This window comes from Podarcis vaucheri (genome assembly GCF_965113315.1).
Source record: "Podarcis vaucheri genome assembly, chromosome: 13".
In the NCBI taxonomy this organism is placed as follows: domain Eukaryota; kingdom Metazoa; phylum Chordata; class Lepidosauria; order Squamata; family Lacertidae; genus Podarcis; species Podarcis vaucheri.
In genome coordinates, this window is record NC_138751.1 from 13,333,256 (window position 1) to 13,358,242 (window position 24,987).

The 24,987-nt window shown below is 41.0% G+C and overlaps 2 protein-coding genes across 2 annotated transcripts in view; both read right to left on the bottom strand.

Annotated features, from left to right (window-relative positions):
* Positions 1–1,069, bottom strand: part of LOC309516476 (vomeronasal type-2 receptor 26-like) — a gene marked incomplete at both ends in the record, with an annotated part of 18,559 nt that extends 17,490 nt beyond the window's left edge. Inside the window, 2 exons of the mRNA XM_082195242.1 lie at positions 339–630; positions 990–1,069. Coding sequence (XP_082051368.1) covers positions 339–630; positions 990–1,069 — 372 coding nt within the window. The remainder of the gene's footprint in view (positions 1–338; positions 631–989) is intronic.
* A 4,236-nt stretch (positions 1,070–5,305) lies between these two features.
* LOC309516477 (vomeronasal type-2 receptor 26-like) lies at positions 5,306–24,760 on the bottom strand (the record flags this gene model as incomplete). The annotated part of the gene is made up of 8 exons (XM_082195243.1): positions 5,306–6,204; positions 7,961–8,087; positions 8,955–9,182; positions 9,975–10,835; positions 11,209–11,500; positions 13,500–13,612; positions 22,052–22,192; positions 23,924–24,760. The coding sequence occupies 8 exons, from the start codon at positions 24,758–24,760 to the stop codon at positions 5,306–5,308; spliced, it is 3,498 nt and encodes a 1,165-aa protein (XP_082051369.1).
* Between the last annotated feature and the right edge of the window lie 227 nt (positions 24,761–24,987).

A 24,987-nucleotide genomic window follows, 5' to 3' on the forward strand; every position in this document is an offset into this window, starting at 1 on the left:
TGATAAGAGGAGAAAGAGACAGAAGCAACAATAACTTTTAGATATTCGATTTGTGTATTATAAGCCTCACTGGGGCGATTTCCACTTTGGGATTTCATTCCTTTATTTTTGGCTGCTCATGCTATTTTGTTAAGACAAACTACACTCAGATGCCAATCAGTTCTTATCATATATCAGGAAATGAAAAGGCCAAAAGGGATATCTGAAGCAAAAACATATGTGCTACCTAGACTTTATTTCTTAGCTTGGATCTGTCATTAGCATGGCCCACCTGATTATATGAAATCTCCACATTTATTTACCCAAATCTCTCCATTACATGTCAATCTCTCTCTCACCTGTGGAACTTTATAGATATCCAAGATTGTTGCCACATGAAGAGAAGTTTGGGAGTCCAGTCCCCCAATGATGGCTATCAAGTTGTTCTTGATGTCACAGATGTAGTTGGGGACAAATGTTTCCAGTGTGGATATGAGTAACATTGTGGCATGAGAGGTCCATTTGGCATTGAAATAGCTGTCATAGATGCGGAAGCCTAAAGTGACATTGGGTAAGAGCTGAGAGTTTTCGTTGATCTCCTTCACTGCAAACTGCAAGGCCAGGATGTGCTGGTAGTTCTTAGGTACCACACTAAAAAGAGAGTTTCATTTTCTATCAGAAGGGCTTGTAACACTTTGTAAATTTATCGCTGCTTAGTTCTACGTCATCCTCATTAGTAGTATTTATTACTGTAATTATTTAAGGTTTTTTATTTTTGCAGGGGAGGAAGCTCTTGAACATGAATCAGTACAAGTGATCCTCTGCCTTGCCTACAATGGTAGAAAAGGAATATAGGGGGAAATTCTATGGGAGGGGATCACAGATTTTAAAATGTCCCTGATGTACATTTTAAATGCTGGCTTTATCATCTGTGTAGATGTTCTGTCCTTATTTCTTTCTCTCGGGGCCCTGAAGTAAAAGTGATGCAGTTATTTCCACAAGAATATTACATGTCTTCATACGATACCTGAATGTTTGATTTAGTGTGGAAAGTGGAAACAATTTCTAGTGGAGATCCTCCAGACTTCATTTCTCCCACATCACATATATTTCTACCTAAATAGTTCTGCCTCTAGGACAAGGGTGGAGAACTGTGCCCCTCCAGATGTTGCTGTCCAACAATGTCCATTATTATTAATGCAACTGATGGAGTCGAGCAACCACTGCACACCCACAGTTTATCCACCCTTCCTCTAAAATTAATCTCTGCAGTATGCAAAGAAGGAATCAAAATGTAGAAGTGAAACTATCCAGTTCCAGCAATGTTGGTGGGGGGTTTTCGGTGAAGGCTATTGCAATGGAGACGATGATGCTGTGAGAGGCTATGCCACCAAGGATGAGGTCTCCTTCCTGGTGATACTGATGAAGTGGAGCGTATGGATCATGGATGTGGCATTTAACAATGGGAGGTTTGCATATTGCGTGAGGAAGTAGAATCAGCAGCAAGACCAATAATGCCACCATCCTTGGTACAATTTCCCCCTATACACTAAGATGTATAGTGTACAACTATTACAGCTTTTGTGACTGAAGTAGTCTGACTTGATTGACCTTTTAGTCTGCTCATATGAAAACTGATGAAAAAAATAGTTATGATACTGATGGATCCTTGAAGGTTTCTGATTCCTAAGCCTAGCTGAGATTGCTGGAGGTAGTATATTTTTGTAAGGATTCTTCAGATGTTTTGCACCACAAGTCACAACATTCAAACCGGGCTGCAGGTGATGGGGTTGTAAACCAAAACAGTTCAAAGGCACCAGACTTTGAAAGGCTCAGTTATAATACCTTTCACAGTCTTTATCATTAGCTTGGATAGTGTACTTTGCAAGTCCATGAGGTGCTTTGACACAAGGGAACATTAATTATAGTTCTTTGGATAATTAAAGGGAAGACAGACACTTTTGTGTTTTTCTGAACAGAAGTTTTCATTTCCTCTTAGCTGCATATGCTTTTGGCTTACAGTAGTAAACAAGATGGAAAAATACTGAAAATACAACCCTTTGGTCTGAAGAGAGGGAGGAAATGAATATGTCTGATGATAGCACTGACCTCTTAAAATTCTGACCTGTAAAGTTATAATATTAATAAAAGTTATAAATGTTACAATATTTTATGACCTGAGCCTACGGTGGAGGTGTTCACAGCATGAATACCCTTAAAGGTCTAGTTTTTCTCATAGCTGTAGCCTTGGATTCAAACAGAAATCAAACATTTCTGTTTTAAAATAAAATAAAAGAAAGCTTGCTGCTTTCTAGGTCACATCACTGCAAACTCTCAACTCTAAACCCAGGCTTTGTCCTTCCACCCAAATGATGGATGGGCTCCAACCATTTCTTCTCCCGCATAGTGCCCCCTTTCCTTTCTTCTCCCAATGGCCCATCACCCAGGCAGTCACCTCAACACAGGAAGGTAGCCTGGCTTATATTTTAACACTTGCTGAATCCAGGGGTTAGAAGGATCTGACATGCAGCCTACTTTCTCCTGTCCCAGCCCAAATTCATAAGTGTATGTAAAATGATGTAATATTGAATGGTAAAATATACAACAAAAACATGAAATAGCAGACTATGAGCTGTTTATGTACAATGAATGATTGTATACCATTAGAATAAATAATATTTGAAGGTAGCAGATCCCTGTATAAGAATTTTGTTTCATTAAATGTATGACAATGTGACCCCAAAGCTCTCCAAGAGGGATCCTACCACCATGCATGAAGGAGTAAATGTGGAGTTCATTGGAGTCTCCTGACATTCTCATCTACAGTGAAAGATGTGCTTGACGCCTCTTTCACTGTCTCCAACTCACTTGAGGTTTCTCATTCTTATTGGTTCTGCCTCTCCTTCTCACTGATAACCTAGTGCTCAATTCCTATTCCTATTGTTCAGTTCAGTTGTTAACAAAATAATGTGCCACCAAGGACGCAGCCCAGTGCTCCTTTTCGTGCTATTTTTCAAGAAAAAGAGGTGGCGGAACTCCGCATGAATACCTCAACCTGATAGGTGGCAGAACTGAGGTCTGGCTGAAGAAAAGCCCAGACGCTTCTCTCAATGTGATAAGTTGGTATTGGTCTCTTCTGTGGTTATTTGGTACACTGTCAACTTACTACCAAACCTAGAACATTAGCAATCAGCCCACCAGGCCTTTATGAGTCCCTCTCACCCAAGTCATTGCCGGTTGAAATTAAGTGTACAGGCGATGAGCATGTTGCGTGTGCCTGATGGATTTTTGACTGCCGATGCTCGCATCATTTTGGCCCTGAAAGAATGTGGAACAGAGGCGGAACAGGCTTACGTGAGACTACTGATTCATGTAAAGGTAAAGGTACCCCTGCCCGTACGGGCCAGTCGTGACCAACTCTGTGGTTGCGCGCCCATCTCGCTTAAGAGGCCGGCGGCCAGTGCTGTCTGAAGACACTTCCGGGTCACGTGGCCAGCGTGACGAAGCTGCTCTGGCGAGCCAGCACCAGCACAGCACACGGAAACACCGTTTACCTTCCTGCTATAAAGCGGTACCTATTTATCTACTTGCACTTAAGGGTGCTTTCGAACTGCTAGGTGGGAAAGAGCTAGGACCGAATGGCGGGAGCTCACCCCACCTCGGGGATTCGAACAGCCGACCATACGATCAGCAAGTCCTAGGCACTGAGCGCCACCCGCGTCCCACTGATTCATGTAATGACCCGGAAAACAACCTCCACACAATTGGAGAATTGCTGGTACTCCATCTGGCTTGTACAAATTTATAATTTCACCGCTAAAAAACGTTTGAAAATGCAACAACACAGAAGCATTTATCCAGACTCTGACTACAGAGAGGCAACCAACCTGAAGATTAAAACAAGCAACAGCAAGAATGAAGCCATCTGGCATTGTGGGGGTGGTGAGGCAACCCTAAAAATCTTCCCATTCTCCCTTCCTTCCTTGTGCAATTCTCCAGCTTTATCTTTTGTTTCTTCTCTTTTTATTTTTATCTGCTTTTTGAGCAAGGTGCCAAGACGTAGAGATCATTATTGGACTAAAAACCAGAGGAATCCAGCCCAACCCAAAATGATTGGAATCTCAAATAACTACGTTTTGAGTGTTTGACAAATTTATTTCGCTTTAAATTGGCTGGGAATTTATTTAGCACTTTCCCTTTCTTTGATGTGGTCATGGTATTTGTTTATCTTGGCTGCTAAGGGCAAACTGTTATAATAAGGTTTCTTTAATGTTATTTATAATGAATACAACCTTTCCCCAAACTTAAAGTGGTGTCCTGAGTCTTCCGTGGTGTGGATGTCTTTGCAAAACATTTTTACCCAGATTATCTGTCATATTTAAAGAATTGAAGAAAGCAAGGGGGGGGGGAGAGACAGAAGATGTCCTTCATAAACCTTTTAGTACTCAGTGCTTATATATATATTGTGACTGTTTTTATGTTCAGTTTTTAAAGGATTTCCGCAGTCTTATCTTTAAAAACCTCCTTTAGAGTGGGGCAGGATGTATATTAACGCAGCTCTTGAAGAAAAATAATATTGGATTAGACAGGGTAAAAATTAAAGATTGGATTAATCTGGAAAATACCAATTTGCTGGACCTAGAGGTGTTCGACAATAGGTTCAGCTGGCATGCCTATTTATGGCAAAATAAAGAAAAGGTACATAAAGGATTTTCAAATCATATTATAAGAGGGCCCCTATACGAAGTGTGGGAGAGGAATAAAAAACCCCTAGAATGGAAAACACCCTGGTGGTTATTGCCAATGGACATTCTAATAATAATAATAAAAAATATGGAGGGAGAAAGGCTAACATATGAAGACCTACTGATAAGATCAGAAAGTGGATTGAAGATGAGAACGTATGAGGAGGTGAAAGATAAATTAACTGGCTGGCTACAATTCCATCAAATAAATGCAGTATGGATAGATGATAAAAAAGTAGGGATGAACGAAAAGAAATCCAAATTTCAGATAGAGATAATTGAAGGTAAATCCAAATTATTATCCAAGCCGCTAAGCCGCTTATCAGCTGATCCGATCAGCAGATAAGCCGCTAAAAGCCACTAAAAGCCGCTAATCCGCTAATCCTTCAATGGGCTTGCTTCGCAAGATGAAAAAACCGCTAGACGAAGAGAATCATAGAACGGATTCTTTTCGTCTTGCGAGGCACCACTGTAGCTGAATATGGGAGATTGAGGAGGTTTCTGGGTGCTTCTTTTCCAGGATACATACAAATCTCTGAACTAGATATTATAGCCAATGACACAGACCTTTGATTTCTTCATCATTTTCTTCTTAATAGGTGTTCCCTATTGTTCAGCTCAGGCCTCAGCAAAATAATGTAACATTTTGGGCAAAAGATGCAACCCAACAACCCACCACTGGAGGCTAAGATAGAGAAGATCTCTACAGCCACCATGTATTTCCCCTTTGTGCTCATGTAGGAAGGAACAAAGGATAACCAAACACTGCAAAAGATGAACATGCTGAAAGTGATGAACTTGGCTTCGTTGAAACTGTCAGGTAATTTCCGGGCAAGGAAAGCCACAGTGAAACTGATAAACGCTAGGACGCCCATGTAGCCCAAGACACAGTAAAAGAAGGTCACCGTCCCCTCATTGCACTCCAGTACAATTTCTTCAGCCACTGACTTCATGTCAAGATTAGGGAATGGAGGAGAGATCACCAGCCACAGAGTGCAGATGAGTGCTTGGATAAGGGAGCAGGAAAGGACAATAGTGATTGCCAGTCCCTTCCCCACCCACTTCCTCATCCGGGATCCTGGTTTTGTGGCCATGAAAGCCAGAACCACAGTGATGGTTTTTGCCAGTACACAAGAAACAGCTACTGAGAAGATGATGCCAAAAGCAGATTGTCGGAGGAGACACGTTACCTTGTCAGGATATCCGATGAACAGTAGTGAGGAAAGGAAGCAAAGCAAGAGGGAGATGAGCAGAGCGTAGGTGAGGTCCCGGTTGTTGGCTTTCACAACAGGAGTGTCCCTGTGTTTCACAAATATTTCAAGTACTAGTGCTGTAATGAAAGCAAAGGAAAGAGCAGAACAGGCTAAGCTGAGGCCCAGAGGTTCTTCAAAGGACAAGAAGGTTGTATACTTAGGAATACATATAGTCTTATTTTTGCTTGGATAGTTTTCATCTTCACATTCATAGCAGTCATTCATGTCTGAGAAAGAAAAGCATGGTTCTTAATCTGAAAAATATGAGCAACATGCCACTGCTTGTAAATGCATAATTAAAATGATTAAAAAAGGATACAAGGAGTTCTGAACAATGGAAATTGAAAATGATGGAACCTTGTCCTTCTCACATATTGGATGTAAAATACTGATTGAGGCAAAATGCAAGGCCACAGAGACACTTCCTGTTCTCTGGCTAGAAGCCAACTCAAATTAAGCTGTCACAGATCTAGTTGCTAACACTTAGTTACTCCTTAATTCAGGAGTACAGTGGTACCTCTGGTTGCGAATGGGATCCGTTCCACAGGCCCGTTTGCAACATGAAAAGAGCACAACCCGCAGCAGCACGTCTGCACACGCACGGCTCGGTAGAAGCACACGCTTCTGCGCATGTGTGAGTGGCGTATTTGGAAGTAACCCTGAACATAACATGAAGCAGACGTAACCAGAGGTACCACTGTATTTGTGTAATTCAGTCTTTGCAAATTTCAACATTTGAAAACTTAATCAACACCTTTCAATTAGTTCCTGGATTTAAGTATTTCACACTTCTCCAAACATTACGGCACAATTTTCTGAAGTATAAGGGCATAAAAATACATGTTTAAATATGTTACCAGAAAATAAACACAGATTCAAATATTTGTAAGAAAAAATATATATTCCTAAACACATTTTGAGAGAAAATGCAGGAATAAGTATATAATTAAAGAATCCGAAGAAGTGTGCATACACACGAAAGCTCATACCAAGAACTAACTTAGTTGGTCTTTAAGGTGCTACTGGAAGGAATTTTTTTATATAATTAAACAAATTAATTATGGGCAAAAATATGTGAAAGTAACAAAAACTAGAAACAGATTCAGCCATCTGTAGCCAAAGTGTCAAAACTGATTTCAAGGTCTGCTGTAGAGGAAGATATCACATTTAGGTAGCCATACTATGCCAAGATGATGACATAATGCAAGCTGGGCATAAATTATGACGGCATAAAGTACAACAGATCTAAAATCCATTCTGAAGCAGGGATGCCACTGGTTGAGCAGCTCAAAGGCTATCAGAGAGAAAACAAGCTTTTAAAATAGTGTTGGGGTTACACCACCCTTTTCATTAGCTTAATTTAGGCTGGGTTTCCAGGTATTGTGACCAAGCTGAATAACCTTCATGCATTGTATTCTAACCCCACCCTGGTCTCAACCCTGATATAATGGCATATTTTCAGCTGCTACAGAAACCTCCTGGCTCATCTGAAAATCTACTTTATTTTAATCCTGTTCAAGCTGGTGGATCTTGCTATAGGATTCTTCCTTATAACAGCATTCAACATCCACAATCACTAATAATAATGATAATGATAATGATAATAATAATTTATTTATAGTTCTCCCATCTGGCTGTGTTCTCAGAATTGTAGTGTGAACCAGAGTTTCATCCAGATTGATCCTCCAAACTCATAACAATATATTCAGTATCATCAAAATCTATTTAGGATTCTCTTCTTCAATTTGTCATTTAACATATTCACTTTGAGTGTAACTGGAACCAATTACAAATTCTCTCTCTCTCTCTCTCTCTCTCTCTCACACACACACACACACACACACATTTTCATTATGTCCCTCTTCAGCAAGATTTCTCAATATTTCATGAACTGTCAAATGGAACCCTGGTGAATGCATGATTTCATATGCATGTTCTCAATTAGAGGCAACAAGGTATAAATAAAGACAGTAAATTTCTTACCCTCTTTGTCTGAAATCTTCCCTTCTGGACATGGGATGCAATCATAGCAGCAAAATGCTTCCCCCTCCTTCACCTTCCTGCAAAAACCAGGGCGGCAGCTCTCAGTACATACAGAATTAGGCTGTGTCTAAAACACAAATGAAAGAGAGATTTATAAAATAAGTGGACTGAAAGAAAAGCTAAAAGTGGCAATTTAGCTCCTCCTTAAATGGATTTGCAAAAGAACAACAGCATTCATTTCAGGAATTCATTTAATAGCTTGTTTCAATTCTATTTGGACTCATTTCCCAGTGACTCAATGTGCAAACTCCAATAAATTGTTGTTCAGTTAGTGTTGTGTTTAGTGATGACTTTAGTATCCTCTATAATCAGGGCTCTGACTCTGTATGCAAACCTCTTTCTGCCAAAGTGACATTAAAGAAGAAGAGAAGAGTTTGGATTTGATATCCCGCCTTTCACTCCCCTTCAGGAGTCTCAAAGCGGCTAACATTCTCCTTTCCCTTCCTCCCCCACAACAAACACTCTGTGAGGTGAGTGGGGCTGAGAGACTTCATAGAAGCGTGACTGGCCCAAGGTCACCCAGCAGCTGCATGTGGAGGAGCGGAGACACGAACCCGGTTTCCCAGATTGCAAGACTACCGCTCTTAACCACTACACCACACTGGTTTGTGGTGGTTTCCCTACTGCAAATTAAGCCTCAAAGTTATACATCTGCTATACTAAAACCTTGAAACATGCATAATCTGCCTTGGGAGGTGTACAAATTTGTCAAAACTTTATACCAATTTTGTAAAAGGAGCCACAGTTTAGAAAGTGCTGAAAATTGACACATATTTTAAAACTGAAATATTTATGCCTGCAATGCATAGGTCTTAACTAGCCAGTCAAAGCCATTACCTTGACAAAGAATGTACAGTGAAATTATATCTGCATATATCTTTGTACCTTATGTTAAAGTCTTCAAAATCACAAATGGCTGATGGTTGCATCCTACCTGGTTAAACCAATGGTGCCATTTTATGGCTCCCTCATTGATGGTCAACGCTTGCTGTGGAGGAGCCAGGGAATTCACCCCTCCTACCTTCACTCTCTGAAAGGATTGGTTGGAGAAAACGATCCAATTGGTAATATCAAATCCAGCCAATACCTCCCCATTCTGGTCCAAGGAAATCTTATCCCCAGCACTGTTGTTAAATGCGATACCCCTCATAAAATGATGGAGCTAGATAGAAAGAGAAAGTATAGAAAAGGCTTCAATTCAGCAAGAGAAAAACATGATGTTCACTTTCATGGCATGCTTGGAGGAAAGCAGTTTTCTTTTCATCTTATATATATATATATGAGATTTAAGCCCAGAATTTATCACATTTGAAAGTTCATTTCAAATTACAGATTCTTAAGATCTCCCACAGAAAATGCACACACAGCCAGGAAAAACTGAGTGCTCTCTTCATTTTGTTGTCTAAAATATATCACTTTGCTCTCTATAGACTTTATATGCTATGCTATGCGATATATTATTCCTTTGATACTCCAACTTCAGAGGTAAATGGGAAATCAGCCCCATGCTCATCTAAGAGGTTGGTATGAATAGTTGAAGGAAACTTTAAAAATAATTAAAATTCCCAAGAAATGAAAGAATAAAATATGTCAACACCCATGTGACTGCGTAGGCTTTCCCAAACAATTAGGTTTTAAGCAGGTGTGTAAATGAATATAGTGATGGTGTCAATAGGAAGGGAAGTCCAGTAGGCTGAATTTGAACCTAGAAAAGCATGTGGAGAAGTTCCCATTTGTCACTATGTGCATTTCAAGAGAGATAAAGCAACTATCTCGTGGCCAAAGGGCAGTGAATTGAGGAAGTGGCTTTGGGGGAAGCTGCGGAAGATTTCAAGAGCATTACTGCACCCAAATTGCTGACCCTGCTGTGGTTGTATAGAAAAAGTGACTATTACCAAAGGGATAAAATGAAAGGCTTTTGAACCTCTTTGAGGAAGGGTGTGCAGCTCAGTACCTGCCACAGCGGTTTTTTGTGAAACTTCATTCCTCCCCTGATCATTACTGGTCTGTGTTTGCCTTGGGATGTAGACATGGCATGTAAAGCATGGGCCACAGCATAGACAGCATTGTAGATGTTGTAGCTGTGGCTGGTCATGCTCATTTCAAAGAAAGGACCAGGAAGATTCTCCAGCTTCTCTTGCCCAGTGCAAATATCTCCCCTCACACTGCCAACAAATCGATTTGGAAATACACAGCCAAATGCCTTTTGCCAGAAGTCCAAAATGAAGCCATCTCCTTTTGGACTGGAAGGGTTTTTGCTCTTGGCAAATTGATGAAATCCTGGTGGATCATTCGAGTGAGTTGAGAATGAGAGAACCCCATGGAGTATTTCTGTATCCCAAGTCCGTTGAAAGACAAAAGAGGTGAGCTCCACCTGGGCTGTCATGATCCACACTTTACCTTTTGGGGTATTTGAACTTTGTTCCAGTTCTGATAGGTAAGGCAACCATCTAAAAAATGCCAGAGCATATGATTCTCCATAAACCAACACCACATTGGCTTTGCTATCATTTATTTTGTCATTTATTTTTGCCCCCAATTTAAACATATTGTTAATTTCTGTGACATAAGTAAATTTGTGGCTTCTTTCTATGAAGGCAAAACAGATGCCATTCTCCGAAAAGAAAGGAACCACAGTTTGCACAAATCTTTCTGCATTCTCATCATAGAAAGTAAGGATTCCAATCCATATCCACCGGAAATGCAGTAGCAAAGACAGGATCCCTTTATACTGGTGGGCTTCCTTGGGCGTCATCTGGTAGAAGAGAAGGCCTGGGGTTTTATCATTCATCACTGGAGCAGGGCCGTATATGAGCTAAAAATAGTTGTGAGAGTAGGAGAAAGAGACAGAAGCAACAATAACTTTTAGATATTCAATTTCTGTATTATAAGCCTCACTGGGGCTATTTCCACTTTGGGATTCCATTCCTTTATTTTTGGCTGCACATGCTATTTTGTTAAGACAAACTACACTCATATGCCAATCAGTTCTTATCATATATCAGGAAATGACAAGGCCAAAAGGGATATCTGAAGCAAAAACATATGTGCTACCTAGACTTTATTTCTTAGCTTGAATATCTCATTATCATGGCCCACCTGATTATATGAAATCTGCTCATTTATTTATCCAAATCTATCTGGATGTGTATATCTCCCATGACATGTCAGCGATATCTCTCTCTCACCTGTGGAACCTTATAGATATCCAAGATTGTTGCCACATGAAGAGAAGTTTGGGAGTCCAGTCCCCCAATGATGGCTATCAAGTTGTTCTTGATGTCACAGATGTAGTTGGGGACAAATGTTTCCAGTGTGGATATGAGCAACATTGTGGCATGAGAGGTCCATTTGGCATTGAAATAGCTGTCATAGATGCGGAAGCCTAAAGTGACATTGGGTAAGAGCTGAGAGTTTTCGTTGATCTCCTTCACTGCAAACTGCAAGGCCAGGATGTGCTGGTAGTTCTTAGGTACCACACTAAAAAGAGAGTTTCATTTTCTATCAGAAGGGCTTGTAACACTTTGTAAATTTATCGCTGCTTAGTTCTACGTCATCCTCATTAGTAGTATTTATTACTGTAATTATTTAAGTTTTTTTTATTTTTGCAGGGGAGGAAGCTCTTGAACATGAATCACTACAAGTGATCCTCTGCGTTGCCTACAATGGTAGAAAAGGAATATAGGGGGAAGTTCTATGGGAGGGGATCACAGATTTTAAAATGTCCCTGATGTACATTTTATTTTTTTTAAATTATATTTTTATTAGTTTTACAGAAATTTTTAAGACAATACTGACATATAAAAAGACATACAAACATGTATAATTTCATAGACAAATTTTCATGAACTTCGTTTCTCAGACTTCCCCATACCTCCCCTTTCTGCATCCCAATGCCCAAAGTTTTTCAGCAACTTCTAACAATTCTGTCAAGGATATGTCTTACTAGCATTTCCTTCAATCTAATATTATCTCGCTGTAACCCTTTCATTCTAGAAGCTTTGACATTTTAACCTTCATCAAGTTTATAATAGTCCTTCAAATAAATTTTAAATTTCTTCCAGTCTTCTTCCGTCGTCTCCTTCCGCTGATCACGGATTCTGCCAGTCATCTCCGCCAGTGTCATATAGTCCATCACTTTCATCTGCCATTCTTCCAAAGTGGGTAGATCTTGTGTCTTCCAATACTTTGCGATGAGTATTCTTGCTGCTGTCGTAGCATACATAAAGAAACTTCTATCCTTCTTTGCCACCAATTGGCCGACAATGCCCAAGAGAAAGGCCTCTGGTTTTTTAGAGAAAGTACATTTAAGTACCTTTTTCATTTCATTATATATCATCTCCCAGAAAGCCTTAATCTTCGGGCACGTCCACCAAAGGTGATAAAATGTACCCTCAGTTTCTTTACACTTCCAACACTTATTGTCAGGCAAATGGTAAATTTTTGCTAGCTTGACTGGGGTCATGTACCACCTGTAAATCATTTTCATAATATTTTCCTTTAAGGCATTACATGCCGTAAATTTGATACCAGTGTTCCACAACCTTTCCCAGTCAGCAAACATAATGTTATGACCAATGTCCTGTGCCCACTTAATTATAGCCGATTTAACTGTTTCATCCTGTGTATTCCATTTCAGCAGCAGGTTGTACATTCTTGACAAATTCTTAGTATTGGGTTCTAACAAATCTTTATATCTTATCCAAACATTAAACAACGCTTTTCTGACAATATGATTTTTAAAGGCCCTATGCACTTTGATTTTATCATACCATAAATATGCATGCCAACCAAATGTATTATTGAAACCTTCTAAATCCAAGATATCTGTGTTCTCAAGGAGCATCCACTCTTTCAACCAGCAAAACGCTGCTGCTTCATAATACAGTTTTAAGTCCGGCAGGGCAAACCCCCCTCTTTCTTTTGCATCTGTAAGTACTTTAAATTTTATTCTGGTCTTTTTGCCCTGCCAGACAAATTTCGAAATGTCTTTCTGCCACCTCTTGAAACAGTCCATCTTGTCCAGAATCTGTCTCTTCCTGATATTTCACCCTGATGTACATTTTAAATGCTGTCTTTATCATCTGTGTAGAAGTTTTGTCCTTATTTCTTTCTCTCGGGGCCCTGAAGTAAAAGTGATGCAGTTATTTCCACAAGAATATTACATGTCTTCATATGATACCTGAATGTTTAATTTAGTGTGGAAAGTGGAAACAATTTCTAGTGGAGATCCTCCAGACCACATTTCTCCCACATCACATATATTTCTACCTAAATAGTAGTTCTGCCTCTAGGACAAGGGTGGAGAACTGTGCCCCTCCAGATGTTGCTGTCCAACAATGTCCATTATTATTAATGCAACTGATGGAGTTGAGCAACCACTGCACACCCACAGTTTATCCACCCTTCCTCTAAAATTAATCTCTGCAGTATGCAAAGCAGGAATCAAAATGTAGAAGTGAAACTATCCAGTTCTTACTTTAGTTCTTCCAGCAATGTTGGTGGGGGGTTTTCGGTGAAGGCTATTGCAATGGAGACGATGATGCTGTGAGAGGCTATGCCACCGAGGATGAGGTCTCCTTCCTGGTGATACTGATGAAGTGGAGCGTATGGATCATGGATGTGGCATTTAACAATGGGAGGTTTGCATATTGTGTGAGGAAGTAGAATCAGCAGCAAGACCAATAATGCCATCATCCTTGGTACAATTTCCCCCTATACACTAAGATGCCCCTACAACTATTACAGCTTTTGTGACTGAAGTAGTCTGACTCGATTGACCTTTTAGTCTGCTCATATGAAAACTGATGAAAAAAATAGTTATGATACAGATGGATCCTTGAAGGTTTCTGATTCCTAAGCCTAGCTGGGATTGCTGGGGGTAGTATATTTTTGTAAGGCTTCTTCAGATGTTTTGCACCACAAATCACAACATTCAAACCGGGCTGCAGGTGATGGGGTTGTAAACCAAAACAGTTCAAAGGCAACAGACTTTGAAAGGCTCAGTTATAATACCTTTCACAGTCTTTATCATTAGCTTGGGTAGTGTACTTTGCAAGTCCATGAGGTGCTTTGAAACAAGGGAACATTAATTATAGTTCTTTGGATAATTAAAGGGAAGACAGACACTTTTGTGTTTTTCTGAACAGAAGTTTTCATTTCCTCTTAGCTGCATATGCTTTTGGCTTACAGTAGTAAACAAGATGGAAAAAATACTAAAAATACAACCCTTTGGTCTGAAGAGAGGGAGTAAATGAATATGTCTGTTGATAGCACTGAGCTCTTAAAATTCTGACCTGGAAAGTTATAATATTAATAAATGTTATAAATGTTACAATATTTTATGACCTGAGCCTACGGTGGAGGTGTTCACAGCATGAATACCCTTAAAGGTCTAGTTTTTCTCATTGCTGTAGCCTTGGATTCAAACAGAAATCAAACATTTCTGTTTTAAAATAAAATAAAAGAAAGCTTGCTGCTTTCTAGGTCACATCACTGCAAACTCTCAACTCTAAACCCAGGCTTTGTCCTTCCACCCAGATGATGGAGGGGCTCCAACCATTTCTTCTCCCACATAGTGCCCCCTTTCCTTTGTTCTCCCAATGGCCCATCACCCAGGCAGTCACCTCAACACAGGAAGGTAGCCTGGCTGATATTTTAACACTTGCTGAATCCAGGGGTTAGAAGGATCTGACATGCAGCCTACTTTCTCCTGTCCCAGCCCAAATTCATAAGTGTATGTAAAATGATGTAATATTGAATGGTAAAATATACAACAAAAACATGAAATAGCAGACTATGAGCTGTTTATGTACAATGAATGATTGTATACCATTAGAATAAATAATATTTGAAGGTAGCAGATCCCTGTATAAGAATTTTGTTTCATTAAATGTATGACAATGTGACCCCAAAGCTCTCCAAGAGGGATCATACCACCATGCATGAAGGAGTAAATGTGGAGTTCATTGGAGTCTCCTGACATTCTCATCTACAGTGAAAGATGTGCTTGACGCCTCTTTCACTGTCTCCAACTCACTTGAGGTTTCTCATTCTTATTGGTTCTGCCTCTCCTTCTCACTGATAACCTAGTGCTCAATTCCTATCCCTATTGTTCAGTTCAGTTGTTAACAAAATAATGTGCCACCAAGGACGCAGCCCAGTGCTCCTTTTCGTGCTATTTTTCAAGAAAAAGAGGTGGCGGAACTCCGCATGAATACCTCAACCTGATAGGTGGCAGAACTGAGGTCTGGCTGAAGAAAAGCCCAGACGCTTCTGTCAATGTGATAAGTTGGTATTGGTCTCTTCTGTGGTTATTTGGTACACTGTCAACTTACTACCAAACCTAGAACATTAGCAATCAGCCCACCAGGCCTTTATGAGTCCCTCTCACCCAAGTCATTGCTGGTTGAAATTAAGTGTACAGGTGATGAGCATGTTGCGTGTGCCTGATGGATTTTTGACTGCCGATGCTCACATCATTTTGGCTCTGAAAGGATGTGGAACAGAGGCGGAACAGGCTTACATGAGACTACTGATTCATGTAAAGGTAAAGGTACCCCTGCCCGTACGGGCCAGTCGTGACCGACTCTGGGGTTGCGCGCCCATCTCACTTAAGAGGCCGGGGGCCAGCGCTGTCTGAAGACACGTCCGGGTCACATGGCTAGCATGACGAAGCTGCTCTGGCGAGCCGGCACCAGCGCAGCACACGGAAACGCTGTTTACCTTCCCGCTATAAAGCGGTACCTATTTATCTACTTGCACTTAAGGGTGCTTTTGAACTGCTAGGTGGGCAGGAGCTGGGACCGAATGGCGGGAGCTCACCCCACCTTGGGGATTCGAACTGCTGACCATACGATCGGCAAGTCCTAGGCGCTGAGGTTTTACCCACAGCGCCACCCGCGTCCCACTGATTCATGTAATGACCCGGAAAACAACCTCCACACAAATGGAGAATTGCTGGTACTCCATCTGACCTGTACAAATTTATAATTTCACCACTAAAAACGTTTGAAAATGCAACAACACAGAAGCATTTATCCAGGCTCTGACTACAGAGAGGCAAGCAACCTGAAGATTAAAACAAGCAACAGCAAGACTGGAGGAGGGCAAATGTTGTCCCTATTTTCAAAAAGGGGAAAAGAGAGGACCCAAATAATTACCGCCCAGTCAGTCTGACATCAATACCAGGGAAGATTCTGGAGCAGATCATTAAGCAAACAGTCTGTGAGCACCTAGAAAGGAATGCTGTGATCACCAATAGTCAGCATGGATTTCTGAAAAATAAGTCATGTCAGACTAACCTGATCTCGTTTTTTGACAGAATTACAAGCCTGGTAGATGAAGGAAACACAGTGGATGTAGCCTACCTTGATTTCAGCAAGGCATTTGACAAGGTGCCCCATGATATTCTTGTAAAGAAGCTGGTAAAATGCGGTCTTGACTATGCTACCACTCAGTGGATTTGTAACTGGCTGACTGACCGAACCCAAAGGGTGCTCATCAATGGTTCTTCATCCTGGAGAAGAGTGAACCATTAGTGGGGTGCCACAGGGTTCTGTCTTGAGCCCGGTCTTATTCAACATCTTTATCAATGACTTGGATGATGGACTCAAGGGCATCCTGATCAAATTTGCAGATGACACCAAACTGGGAGGGGTGGCTAACACCCCAGAGGACAGGATCACACTTCAAAACGACCTTGACAGATTAGAGAACTGGGCAAACAAGATGAATTTTAACAGGGAGAAATGTTAAGTATTGTACTTGGGCAAAAAAAAAAAATGAGAGGCACAAATACAAGATGGGTGACACCTGGCTTGAGAGCAGTACATGTGAAAAGGATCTAGGAGTCTTGGTTGACCACAAACTTGACATGAGCCAACAGTGTGACACGGCAGCTAAAAAAGCCAATGCAATTCTGGGCTGCATCAATATGAGTATAGCATCTAGATCAAGGGTAGTAATAATGCCACTGTATTCTGCTCTGGTCAGACCTCACCTGGAGTACTGTGTCACCACAATTCAAGAAGGACACTGACAAACTGGAACGTGTCCAGAGGAGGGCAACCAAAATGGTCAAAGGCCTGGAAACGATGCCTTATGGGGAATGGCTAAGGGAGCTGGGCATGTTTAGCCTGGAGAAGAGGAGGTTAAGGGGTGATATGATAGCCATGTTCAAATATATAAAAGGATGTCACATAGAGGAGGGAGAAAGGTTGTTTTCTGCTGCTCCCGAGAAGTGGACACGGAGCAATGGATCCAAACTACAAGAAAGAAGATTCCACCTAAACATTAGGAAGAGCTTCCTGACAGTAAGAGCTGTTCGACAGTGGAATTTGCTGCCAAGGAGTGTGGTGGAGTCTCCTTCTCTGGAGGTCTTTAAGCAGAGGCTTGACAACCATATGTCAGGAGTGCTCTGATGGTGTTTCCTGCTTGGCAGGGGGTTGGACTCGATGGCCCTTGTGGTCTCTTCCAACACTATGATTCTATTCTATGATTCTAAGAATGAAGCCATCTGGCATTGTGGGGGTGGTGAGGCAAGCCTAAAAAGCTTCCCATTCTCCCTTCCTTCCTTGTGCAATTCTCCAGCTTTATCTTTTGTTTCTTCTCTTTTTATTTTTATTTGCTTTTTGAGCAAGGTGCCAAGACGTAAAGATCATTATTGGACTAAAAACCAGAGGAATCCAGCCCAACCCAAAATGATTGGAATCTCAAATAACCACGTATTGAGTGTTTGACATATTTATTTCCCTTTAAATTAGCTGGGAATTTATTTAGCCCTTTCCCTTTCTTTGATGTGGTCATGGTAATAGTTTATCTCGGCTGCTAAAGGCAAATCGTTAGAATAAGCTTTCCTTAATATTGTATTTAATGAATACAGTGGAACCTCGGGTTGGGAAAGTGATCCGTTTGGGAGGCACGATCGCAACCCACAGCGTTCGCAACCCACAGCGTTGCGTCTGCATGCGCAGGTCACGATTCAGCGCTTCTGCACATGCGCAAAGCGTGAATTAGTATTTCTGCACATGCGTGAGCGCTGAAATCCAGAAGTAACCCGATACTTCTGGGTTCGGCGAGGTGCGCAACCTGAAATTCCATAAGCTGAAGCATCTGTAACCCGAGATACCACTGTATAACCTTTCCCCCAACTTAAAGTGGTGTCCTGAGTCTTCCATGATGTGGATGTGATGGCAAGTTTTTTTTAATCCAGATTATCTTTCAGATTTAAAGAATTGAAGGAAGAAAGGGGGGGTGATAGAACATGTCCTTCATAAACCTTTTAGTACTCAGTGCTTATATTGTGTGACTGTTTTTATGTTCGGTAGTGGCGCTTTCCCTGTGGAACACCCTCCCACAAGATCTCAAAGAGAACAACAACTACCAGGACTTTAGAAGACATCTGAAGGCAGCCCTGTTTAGGGAAGCTTTTAATGTATTATAGTATTTTAATATTCTTTTGAAAGCCGCCCAGAGTGGCTGGGGAAGCCCAGCCAGATGGGCGTGGTATAAATAAAAAATTCTTCTTCTTCTTCTTCTTCTTCTTCTTCTTCTTCTTCTTCTTCTTCTTCTTCTTCTTCTTCAGTTTTTAAAGGATTTCCATTAGACAGGGTAAAAATTTTCATAACTGCTCCTGGAAAGTTGTGGGAAAGAGTATGAGGGCAGAAGAGTACAGTGCCGACATATAAGAATAACAAATGCAGACTTCACAGTGAGCAGAGGAAAAGATACAGTGGATCTGGAAAAGGTAAATATGGGAGATTGAGGAGGTTTCTGGGTGCTTCTTTTCAGGGATACATAGAAATGGCATTACTAGATATTATAACCAATGACACAGACATTTGATTTCTTCAGCAATTTCTTCTTATTAGTTGACCCCTATTGTTCAGCTCAGGCCTCAGCAAAATAATGTAACATTTTGGGGAAAAGATGCAACCCAACAAGCCAGCACTGGAGGCTAAGATAGAGAAGATCTCCACAGCCACCATGTATTTCCCCTTTGTGCTCATGTAGGAAGGAACAAAGGATAACCAAACACTGCAAAAGACCAACATGCTGAAAGTGATGAACTTGGCTTCATTGAAACTGTCAGGTAATTTTCGGGCAAGGAAAGCCACAGTGAAACTGACAAACGCTAGGAAGCCCATGTAGCCCAAGACACAGTAAAAGAAGGTCACCGTCCCCTCATTGCACTCCAGTACAATTTCTTCAGGCAGCGACTTCATATCAACATTAGGGAATGGAGGAGAGATCACCAGCCACAGAGTGCAGATGAGTGCTTGGATAAGGGAGCAGGAGAGGACAATAGAGTTTGCCAGTCCCTTCCCCACCCACTTCCTCATCCGGGATCCTGGTTTTGTGGCCATGAAAGCCAGAACCACAGTGATGGTTTTTGCCAGTACACAAGAAACAGCCATTGAGAAGATGATGCCAAAAGCAGTTTGTCGGAGGAGACATGTCACCTTGTCAGGATATCCGATGAACAGTAATGCAGAAAGGAAGCAAAGCAAGAGGGAGATGAGCAGAGCGTAGGTGAGGTCCCGATTGTTGGCTTTCACAATGGGAGTGTCCCTGTGCTTCACAAATATTTCCAGTACCAGTGCTGTAATGAAAGCAAAGGAAAGACCAGAACAGGCTAAGCTGAGGCCCAGAGGTTCTTCAAAGGACAAGAAGGTTGTATGCTTGGGAATACATATAGTCTTATGTTTGTTTGGATACTTTTCATCTTCACATTCATAGCAGTCATTCATGTCTGAGAAAAAGAACACCATGGTTCTTAATACCAATAATATGACCAACATGCCACTGCTTGTAAATGCATAATTAAAATTATTTAAAAAGTGTACAAGGAGTTTTAAAAAATAAAGACTAAAATGTTGGAACCATGGCCTTCTCACCTATCCAGTGTAGAATACCGACTGAGGCAAAATGCAAGAGGGAGGGCCATAGAGACCCTCCCTGATCTACAATCAGAACCCAACTCAGTTTTCCCCGTCATTTTTCTAGTTGCTCACACTTATTTATTCTTTAATTAAGGAGTGATTGTGTACTTGTACTTTTTACATCAAGACCTTTCAACTGTTTCCTGGATTTCAATATTTCACACATTTCCAAACATTACGGCATGATTCTCTGAAGTTTAAGGGCATCAAAATACATGTTTAAACATTTTACCCGGAAGTAAATGCTCATGCAGATATTATTTTAAGGGAAAATATATCATTTGTAAGCCTGGATGAGGGAGATATGATGGCAACTTCCAGCTTTTTACAGTACCCTCCTGGCTCATTATACTAATCCTGGTGGATCTTTCTATAGCATTCATCCTTATTAACAGCATTCAACATCCACAATCACAAATTATCACACACACTTTCATTATTCCCTCTTCAGCAAGATTTCTCAATATTTCATGAACTGTCAACTGGAATATTGGTGAATGCATCATTTCATACGCATGTTCTCGATTAGAGGCAACAAGTTATAAATATATACAGTAAATTACTTACCTTCCTGGTCCGAAATCTTCCCTTCTGGACATGGGATGCAATCATAGCAGCAAAATGCTTCTCCCTCCTTCATCTTCCTGCAAAAACCAGGGCGGCAGCTCTCAGTACATACAGAGTCAGGCTGTGTCTAGAACACAAATGAGAGAGAAAGAGAGATGTATAAAATAAGTGGACTCAAAGAAAAGCTAAAAAGGGAAGTTAAGCTCTTCCTTAAAAGGGATTTGCAAGAGAACATTATTTTCAGAAATTCACTTACTAGCCTGTTTCAATTCCATTTTGACTCATTTCCTGACATTTATGAGTGACTCGATGTGCAAACTCCCATAAATTGTTGTTTTTTGCAGTTACTATTGTAGACAGTAAAGTTTTTAATATTATCGTCTATAGTCAAGGTTCTTTCTGCCACTGTGACATTAAGGGGTTGTGGTTGTGTCAATGCAAATTAAGCTTCAGAGCTATACACCTGCTATTGCAAAATCTTGAAACATGGCATTCATAATCTGCCTTATGAGGTGTGCAAATGTGTCAAAACCTTAAACCCATTTTGTAAAAGGAGCCACAGTTTAGAAAGTGCTGAAAATTAACATAAGGACCCATTTGAAAATGAAATATTTATACCTGCAATCCATTGGTCTTAACTAGCCAGTCAATGCCATTAAGTAGTATAGCAAACTTATTATTTCTACCCCGCCCATCTGGCTGAGTTTCCTCAGCCACTCTGGGTGGCTTCCAATTGAGTGTTAAAAACGATACAGCATTAAATATTAAAAACTTCCCTAAACATGGCTGCCTTCAGATGTCTTTTAAAGACAAGATAGCTACTTATTTCCTTCACATCTGAAGGGAGGGAGTTCCACAGAGCGGGCACCACCAACGAGAAGGCCCTCTGTCTGGTTTCCTGTAACCTCACTTCTCGCAATGAGGGAACCGCCAGAAGGCCCTCAACGCTGGATCTCAGTGTCCAGGCTAAACAATGGGGGTGGAGACGCTCCTTCAGGTATACAGGACAGAGGCAGTTTAGGGCTTTAAAGGTCAGCACCAACACTCGGAATTGTGCTTGGAAACGTACTGGGAGTCAATGGAGATCTCTCAGGACCGGTGTTTTGTGGTCCCGGTGGCTACTCTCAGTCACCAGTCTTCCCTTTATCTGTTCTCCCCTCACTGATGCAAAAGCCCAGAACTGTAATGTAAACCAGGGTTTCATCCAGACTGATCCTCCAAACTCATAACAATATATTCAATATCATAAAAATCTTTTTAGAATTCACTTCTTCAAGTTGTCATTCAATATATTCATTTCAGTATAACAGAAACCAGTATAGAGGCTGTGCATTTAGCTAATAACATTAATTCAAAGTTTGTGCCATCTATAATCTAATTTTATAAAGGTTGAACAATATACAGTGAAAATGTCTGGCTGATGGTTGCATCCTACCTGGTTAAACCAATGGTGCCATTTTATGGCTCCCTCATTGATGGTCAACATTTGCTGTGGAGGAGCCGGGGAATCAATCCCTCCTACCTTCACTCTCTGAAAGGATTGGTTGGAGGAAACAATCCAATTGGTAATATCAAATCCAGCTAGTATCTCCCCATTCTGGTCAAAGGAAATTTTATCCCCAGCGCTGTTGTTAAATGAGATACCCCTCAGAAAATGATGGAGCTAGATAGAAAAAGAAAGAGAAAGTAGAGAAAAGGCTTCAATTTAGCAGGATGCAATCATGATGTTTACTTTTATGTCAGGTTTCCAAATATTCACCTTGGAGGAAAGCAGTTTTCTTTTCATCTTTCTTTTTTTATATACAGTATATAAGATTTAAGCCAGGACGCGGGTGGCGCTGTGGTGTAAATCACTGAGCCTATTGGACTTGCCGATCAGAAGGTCAGTGATTCAAATCCCCGTGACGGGGTGAGCTCCCATTTTTTGGTCCCAGCTCCTGCTCACCTAGAAGTTTGAAAGCACGTCAAAATGCAAGCAGATAAATAGGTACCACTCTGGTGGGAAGGTAGACGGCATTTCCGTGCACTGCTCTGGTTTGCCAGAAGCAGCATAGTCATGATGGTCACATGACCCAGAAGTTTTCTGTGGACAGACACCGGCTCCCTCGGCCAGTAAAGCGAGATGAGCATGCAACCCCAGAGTCGTCTGTGACTGGACCTAATGGTCAGGGGTACTTTTACCTTTAAGATTTAAGCCAAGCATTTCTCACATTTCAAAGTTCATTTTAAATTAAATTAAGATCTGCAGCAAATGCACACACAGCCATAAAAAGCTTTAGAAAGTTAGAAAGCTCTTTATTGACTCTATATCTATGCTATGATATATCATTCCTTTGATACTCCAACTACAGAAGTAAATGAAGAATCAGCCCCATGCTGATCTAAGAGGTTGGTATGAATAGTTGAAGCAACAGGTTGAAGAAGGAATGGTGATAAAAGCAAAATCTAGAAGTTGGCTATATCATGCTTGGATAGAATTCATTCCTTTTTTCCTCTTTCTATATTTCTACTTTAAGTTCAAGCAGTTTAAAAGAAGAAATTTAAAACTTTTTAAATAATAAGAATTAGCAGTAAAATGAAAGATTAAATAATGTCAACACACATGTGACTGGCAGATTTGCCTAAAAAAAATACAGGTGCCTAAATGAATACAATGAAGGTGTTTGTCTAATGTCAATAGACAGGGAAGTCTAGTAGGCTGTATATGAACCTAGAAAAGCATGTGGCGATGTTCCCATTTGTCACTATGTGTATTTCAAGAGAGATAAGGCAACTATCCCATAGCCAAAGGGCAGTGAATTGAGGAAGTGGCTTTGGGGGCACCTGGGGAAGATTTCAAGAGCAAAAATCTGTGATTGCTTAGGAAAAAATGACAATTAACCTAACAGAAAGATAGAAAAGGCAAACAGAACATGTTTTGAACCTCTTTCAGGAAGGGTGATCAACCCAGTAGCTGCCACAGAGGTTGTTTGTCAAACTTCATTCCTCCGCTGATCATTACTGGTCTGTGTTTGACTTGGGACGCAGACATGACATATAAAGCATAAATACTCAATTGACAGGAAAGTGGGTGCTCTGTTCATTTTGTTCTCTATAATATATCATCTTGCTCCCTATAGGCACTATATGCCATGGATGTTTAACAGATCAATTGGGAACGACTGGTTGATCCCCAGACAGTTTTGGCATTTCAAGAGAGATATGGCAACTATCACATGGCCAAAGGGCACTGAATTGGGGAAGTGGCTTTGGGGGAACCTGGGAAGATTTCAAGAGCATTGGTGACCCCTGCTGTGGTTTCATAGGAAAAGTGACAGCAACGGAATAGATCGTTAGAAAAAGGCAAACAGAACATGTTTTGAACCTCTTTGAGGAAGGGTGTTCAGCCCATTACCTGCCACAGATGTTGAATCTGAAACTTCATTCCTCCCCTGACCATTACTGGTCTGTGTTTGCCTTGGGATGCAGACATGGCATGTAAAGCATGGGCCACAGCATAGACAGCATTGTAAATGTTGTAGCTGTGGCTGGTCATGCTCATTTCAAAGAAAGGACCAGGAAGATTCTCCAGCTTCTCTTGCCCAGTGCAAATATCCCCCCGCACACTGCCAACCACTTGATTTGGAAATACACAGCCAAATGCCTGTTGCCAGAAGTCCAAAATGAAGCCATCTCCTTTTGGGTTGGAAGGGGTTTTGCTCTTGACAAATTGACGAAATCCTGGTGGATCATTTGAGTGAGTTGTGAATGAGAGAACCCCATGGAGTATTTCTGTATCCCAAGTCTGTTGATAGACAAAAGAAGTGAGCTCCGCCTGGGCTGTCATAATCCACACTTTACCTTTTGATTTATTTGAACTTTGTTCAAGTTCTGATAGGTAAGGAAACCACCTAAAATATGCCCCAGAATTTGATTCTCCATAGAACAACACCACATTGGCTTTGCTATCATTTATTTTGTCATGTATTTTTGCCCCCAGTTGAAACAAACTGTTAATTTCAGTGACATAAGTCGGTTTGTGACTTCTTTCTATGAAGGCAAAACAGATGCCACTCTGGGAAAAAAGTGGAACCACAGTTTGCACAAATCTTTCTGCATTCTCATCATAGAAAGTAAGGATCCCAATCCATATCCACTTGAAATGCAGAAGCAAAGACAGGATCCCCTTATACTGGTGGGTTTCCTTGGGTGTCATCTGGTAGAAGAAAAGGCCTGGAGTTTTATCATTCATCACTGGAGCAGGGCCATATATCAGCTAAACGTAGTTGTGGTAGGAGGAGAAAGAGACAGAAGCAACAATAACTTTTTTGTATTAGAAGTGTGTATAACAAGCATCACTGGGGCAATTTCCAGTTCGGCCTTCCAATCCTCACCAGTTGGGCTGCTCATGCTATTTTTGCTAAGCCAAGCAACAATCACCTGCCAATCAGCTATTATCATATATCACGCATTGGCCAG